Source organism: Rhopilema esculentum, chromosome 21, assembly GCF_057945365.1.
Source record: "Rhopilema esculentum isolate cy_ngs chromosome 21, ASM5794536v1, whole genome shotgun sequence".
Taxonomy (NCBI): domain Eukaryota; kingdom Metazoa; phylum Cnidaria; class Scyphozoa; order Rhizostomeae; family Rhizostomatidae; genus Rhopilema; species Rhopilema esculentum.
In genome coordinates this window covers 779,351-785,423 of record NC_142835.1, presented here as the reverse complement: position 1 = coordinate 785,423, position 6,073 = coordinate 779,351, and the positions used below count along the sequence as shown (strand labels likewise).

At 38.2% G+C, this 6,073-nt stretch overlaps 2 protein-coding genes across 2 annotated transcripts; both read right to left on the bottom strand.

Annotated features, from left to right (window-relative positions):
* Window positions 1–3,090: 3,090 nt before the first annotated feature.
* On the bottom strand, window positions 3,091–4,280 carry LOC148957551 (uncharacterized). The gene has a single exon (XM_089115029.1). It carries the CDS (start codon window positions 4,216–4,218, stop codon window positions 3,091–3,093), a length of 1,128 nt encoding a protein of 375 aa, XP_088971155.1. The 5' UTR covers window positions 4,219–4,280.
* LOC135681628 (zinc finger MYM-type protein 1) lies at window positions 4,163–6,008 on the bottom strand. The gene has a single exon (XM_065196200.2). The coding sequence runs from the start codon at window positions 5,752–5,754 to the stop codon at window positions 4,273–4,275; it is 1,482 nt and encodes a 493-aa protein (XP_065052272.2). The 5' UTR covers window positions 5,755–6,008; the 3' UTR covers window positions 4,163–4,272.
* Window positions 6,009–6,073: the final 65 nt, after the last annotated feature.

Here is a 6,073-nt window from a genome sequence, read left to right as displayed (position 1 = left end):
AATCATGCATTACATACCGGGTCTTTAAAAGTATCCCTGTTCAATGCTTTTAGAGATAAAATATAATTATTCTGCAAGCATTTTGCAAATCAAGCAAGTTTTACATTGATAAAAGCATTTTTGCTATGATTGAAAACTTTCGGTCAAAAAGTCGCTGAAAAACTTTCGGACACCTCTTTGTGAATTTGGACTAGCAGTTTTTGGGATGACGTAAAATGGATACTAAGAAAAATGAATTGATGTTATAACTGTAATTTTATGTTTATTAATGACTGACAATTTGAACTAACTGAAAAATATAAAATTACTCAACCTTTTGTTGGGAGCCCTTGGTTATTAAACTAATGCAATATTTTCAACCACTGCGTTACCATACACTAGCATGTATTGAGGTATTGCCTGGTGTGCCGTGAAAAATTCTCCAATTTTACTTTATTGGTCTAAAAAATTGAAAAAAAATTATCCCAAATTATGTGCCGTAGAAAAACGGCTGAAAAACGCTGAATTGATGTGCCCTAAACCGTGTTACGCTATGATATGGCCGTGATATGGGAATGCAAGCGTGAATGCTAAGAATTCGATAGAAATCGTCATAAAACTCCTTCTATAAAATAGATTATGAATTTCTGACCTCCAAGAAATGGAACACAAACTGATCAATAATCACAAGAGTAGGCAGGTAAGAAATGTTGCAGCAGTAGAATTTTACATCTCTTGACAATGCGTGCAGCAGAGGCGCCGGGAGCTTCGTGATGCGACGGGGGCAGGAACTGCAGAAAGGGCACCATGGGGGTATCAAAGTTTGCTGCTGAAACAGATCGGGAAACGTCGTTTTAGCCAAAGACGAAGCCTGGTTGTAGGTGAAGGCGCTGTCAAGGTGGCAGGGTCGGTGGTCTGTGGAAATTTTGCGTTGTTACGCCCTAAAGACTCTCAGAAATGGGGGGCAACAGCCATAAAATACATTTGAATCAAGACTACAGTCAAACTTCATTCTCGAAATTCTGTTTCACCCAAACATCAACCATCAAGGGAGGCCGGACCCAATCCTACCTTACATTAAAACAATAATTTGTTCTGATGACCATCTACATGGCTTGATAAAGATTTTGGATATAATTCTCTAAACATACTGTTTTTTCTAATTTTAGTTAAAAATTTGTACAATCTGTAGCTATATTGATGCTAAATAAGGCCAACTGATTTAAATTACCAACGCTAACTCGTGCTGGTGTACATATTCCTTGCAAAAATCACAAGTACAATTGAACGATGTAAATTTTGAGATTTTTTCTTGAATATTTGTAAAGTTGGGGAGTACTTGTTTCATTCAGAACTGAGATTCAAAAGAAATCATCTCATTCTATTATTGTTACTTCTGAAGAGTGACAATTCGGCTTCAAAAAGACTTAAAAAACTTGCGTTTGAAACTTCAGATTGCACCAGGGTTTCCATAAGGATCTCATAAGCAACTCAAATCGCTCAAAATCATTGAAAAGCTTTTAGTATTGGCTCATAAAAATACACGTGCATTCTAGCACTGCTTGCCAAATTCAAGCCAAGTCTTCAGGATATTTTTTAAGGACTTCAACTAGTGGGGATTCAAAAGGGCCCACAAGGACAAGCAAATGGGCCCACTAGGACAAATTTCCAACCAGTTGGTACGTTAAAAAACGTCTTGAATTTGAGGACGTAGGAAGCATTATGAAAGTTGGGAACACGACACCTGCTTAAAGGGATGCTCTAACAAACATTCTATAAGGTTTAAAAGCTTGTTTAAGAGACACCTTAATAAAGATTCCAGAAAGGTCAAAAAGGCTGTTACATAAAGCCTGACTACAATGATATCATTTTCTGACTTAGTTGTGAGCAGTGCCAACGAGAGGTTTTCTGAGGCCTCGTGGTACAACCGATAGAGGAAGCCCTTTCCCAGCCAAGCGAGCAGAAAATTTTGGCGACCATGCCCTTTAGATTAGCTAAAAATCAATTTCAGAATATTTTTTGTAGTCATTTTTTTGCAATGGTTTAAAAAACTGTACAATTTGTTATGTCTTACTAATTGCTTTCACATGCTGGAAACCTCGAGGGCCCCCAAAATAATCCCCTAATGCCCAAGGCCAACTTCCCATCGCCATCACCTTTCGATAACCCTAGCTGTGATCTTGTTTTGTGTGTGTTTCTAGAAGCAGATCGAATAGAAACATTTTAGATCTTGGCTCTAAAAGGTCACCCCTTTGCTCATTTCGCATTGCACCTAAGCAATGCAAGGGCACTTTTTGATTATGCAGTTGGAAAAACAGCAACTCGGTAAGCTGCAAAGGGGCAGGTAACCTAAATTTTTGAAAAAAGGGGGCAGGTACTTACTGTGCCCCCGGTTTCTACGCCTTTGCTTGAATTCATCATCATCAGGTACCATCTTCTACCATGACCCTCCAACTATCCAAAAATCTGAGTTTTGGTTTGTTGTCATGGTCATAGATAAAACTAAGGGGCTAATAGTAGAGATGGGCCCCCAGAACCACCTCTACTCTTGAATTTAAGACATCATTAATGCCTTGCCTGATATATCGAACATTTGCGAATCAACATTTTTAGCAATCTTAAATATCTTGATCATAAAAGTTACAGAAAATTCATCGACGAAGAGTTTCTTTTGGTCAAATTGCTTGGCAAATCGATTTTCAGTTCTCATCAAAACGGAACATATTGACTTTTCTCTTGCATGTAGGTATCAAGAGATACTTTAAACCTAGATTCCATTAGCATTCAAAATATTGATATAAATTGATATAGCTTGGAAATCAATTTCATGAAAAAGGGCATTTTGCTGCCCCTGTGCTGCCCCCGCACCACTAGGGCTCCCGCCAGGGCCGCACTAAGGACTTTGGGGGCCCTGGGCTCACTGGTGTTATGGGCCCCTCCTAAGTATGCAAAGGTGCTGAGAGAAGATACTTGCAGACAGAATTAAAGAGGCATATGATCAATGGATTAGGTTATTATATAACTAAAAACAAACAAAACAGAACTACAGCAAATCTCGAAAAAGGCAAACAGAAAATTGATTTAACGAGTTGTAAAACAAGTAAATAGGTTCTAAAATTTGTGTTTTCTTGCCTTAGTAAGTGCAAATTTTCTACTAAGTTTTTGAACATCTAATTTTCTTAAAATATCCGTATTGGATGCCATCAAACACAGTGACACGTTTCTTTCTTGTGACATTGTTGAACGAAACTGGTTCTTAACTCTTTTCAAAATGGAGAAGCTTCTTTCTCCAGAGGCAACACTGCAAGGCAATGTTAACAATAGCCTCAAAGCGATCATAACATTGGGAAATGTGGCTTGGGTATTGTTATTCCTGACAAGGTTAAGTAAAAACTGCCCAGTTGATATTTCCTTAAGCTCTTGCTCTTTCATTCCTTTCCCTCTGCTGACTCTTTCTTTCCCTTGCGTTTGTTTTTTACATTCTCTCACTTTGGTTATGTATTTCTGAAGCGGTTCCTTAGCATAATTGAAAAATTGCATCATTTCTTGCTCCAAATCATCATCAAAGTGCCCTGGATATGCATGTGTTAAGGCCTTGCACCCTTCTGAAATTTCTTCTGTTCGTAATGCACAGATAAACCCAAATCTCTGTTCAATAACATCATAGCTAGCTTTTCGCATGGAAAGTTCTGTTTGTAAGCTGTCGATGATGGGCAAATACGTGCCAATGTAAAATTTCTCTCCACCAACTAACTCCACTTCTTTTGTTGCACTTTCGTCTGCCAGTCTCGGTCTTTTCTTTTTTCTTTTCATTTCATCTTTGAATTGCTGTTCGGTGCTGTCTAGAAACGTTTTGGCCTTATCAAGATACCGTTGGTATTCTTCTCTATTTCGCATCCCCGAAAAGAATAGCTCAAGACTGTTCAATAGATCGATTGCAGAAGGCATCGTCAGGCTCACTGTTTGAAGTGACAAGTTACTTATGTGTATTCGCTTTAGAAGATCATTCCAAAACACAGCCATCAACGCAAATTCCAAAGATTCGAGTTTTTCTGATAAGGATGTTGCGTCATTTCTAGTGGACAATGTTTGATCATCATCAAGTGCAATTTCATCCAGAGTTTCTTTTATAGAACGTGGTGCCAGAACTAATGCTCTTATAGCATCATGTCTTGCAGACCAGCGAGTATCACATATCTTTTTAACAACCAATTCACTTTTGGAGAGCTTTGATTGCATAGTGTTCCAGCGATGCGTGGAGGCTTCTAAAAATGTATACACCTCTTGTAAAATTTAGAAAAAGGATACTGCTTGTAAGCAGCATTGGGCTGCAGCATTTCCCACTAAATTTAAGGAATGGCTTGTGCAGGGAACATAAAGGGCACATTTGTTAATTTCTTTTATTCTTGCCTGAACTCCAGAATATTTTCCAGACATGTTTGACGCATTGTCATAAGATTGACCGCAACAATATTTAATATCCAGATTTAACGAGTTCAATGTTTCAATGATAGCAGTTGTCAAAGATTCGCTTTTATGAGACTTTATTGGTGTAAAAGTGATAAATCTTTCCACCGGCTCTCCATCTTCGATATATCTTAGTACAAATGTTAGTTGATCAATGTGAGATACGTCCGGAGTGGAGTCCACAATTATCGAAAAGTATTTTGCGTTAGAAATTGATATCAGAATTAATTTTGTTACTTCAGATGATAGCATCAAAATTACTTCTTCCATGATTCTTTGTGACAAATATGAGGGTTTTCCAGTTCCTTTGTTACCATAGCGAGCAAGATGGTCGGCTAAAAATGGGTCAAATTTGGACAGTAATTCAATAATACCAAGAAAGTTTCCGTTTTTTGGATGTCCAATAACATGCGAATCTCCACGAAATGCTAATCCTCGTTCAGCTAGAAATCTAACAGCCTCAATGACTCTAATAATAACACCTTTCCAACGTTCTTCTTCTTGATGAAGAAGTTTGATATGTTGTGATTCAATTAACCACCCTTCCCCATTTGCAAATGCTGTACATAACTTCACGTTTTCGAAATGCGCATCTGACCTCTCGTGTTGGGAAATTGATTCAGGATGCTTCCAATCATCAAATCCAGAGCTTGCTAAAGCTGTTGTGTTAGACCCTCCAAACAGTTTACAATAAAAGCAGAACACTTTGCCCGAACTTGGGGAATACAAAAGCCAATCTCGGTCAATCTCTTCAGCATTTGATAACTTTCTCTTCAGCAAAGAAGCACTGAAGCACCTTGTTTTCATTTTGTTATCATTCACTTTGTATTGTCGACTTGACTTGAAAAATGATACATCTCTGTTTTGGCATTGTTTTGGTCCATGTACTGCCCAGTAACGTTTCATTTCCAAGGAAATGAAAGTCCAGCAAGATAGATCGGTTTCGAATTCTGATACTGATTGCAAGCCTTGCTCGTTGTCGACTTCATTTTCATTTACACTAGTGCCTTCTCTGGAATCGGCATTTCCATTTCCACCATGCGTTTCATCTGGATCAACTACGGCCTCATTAACCTCATTAAACGGCGAATTATCCGTCGTATCATTGTCAAAACCTAGGCTAGTATCGTCTTTGTCTAATTTCTCACTAGATTGATTGGAACTCGATTCTCTTTGGGCATCTCTTGCTTCAGGTTTAAACCCAAAGGTTGATAGCTGTGGGATTGACTTCAAAACCTTTTCATTCGATGCTTCACGATCTTTTTTCAATTTCCTCTTTTTTGCTCCACTCGGATATCTTTCACTCATATTGAAAACGTAAAGTGTGCATGCAGACAAGCCAAAAATTAGTTTTCTCAAAAAGGAAGAGTCAGTGGCAAGTTTTGCTCGGCTTTGTGTTTGAACAATAAACAGGAAATATCTTTCTCAAAGGCTGAATAAAGCATAGAGTATTGACACATATTCTAATATCAGATTTTGAGAAGTATTGTTCACGAGATGAAGTGATACTACGCAAAGAATATGTTTAATTAGTCAGGCTTGCCACCCTCATATGCCAACACGTCGGCTGTGATACTCGTTATGGACCGCATGATGTTTGCTTAGTTTCTCCAACACAAAGGTTTGT

Excerpts from the sequence above, each read along its gene's own strand:
- LOC148957551 (XM_089115029.1), bottom strand. The coding sequence starts at position 4,218 with ATGCAATCAAAGCTCTCCAAAAGTGAATTGGTTGTTAAAAAGATATGT.
- LOC135681628 (XM_065196200.2), bottom strand. The coding sequence starts at position 5,754 with ATGAGTGAAAGATATCCGAGTGGAGCAAAAAAGAGGAAATTGAAAAAA.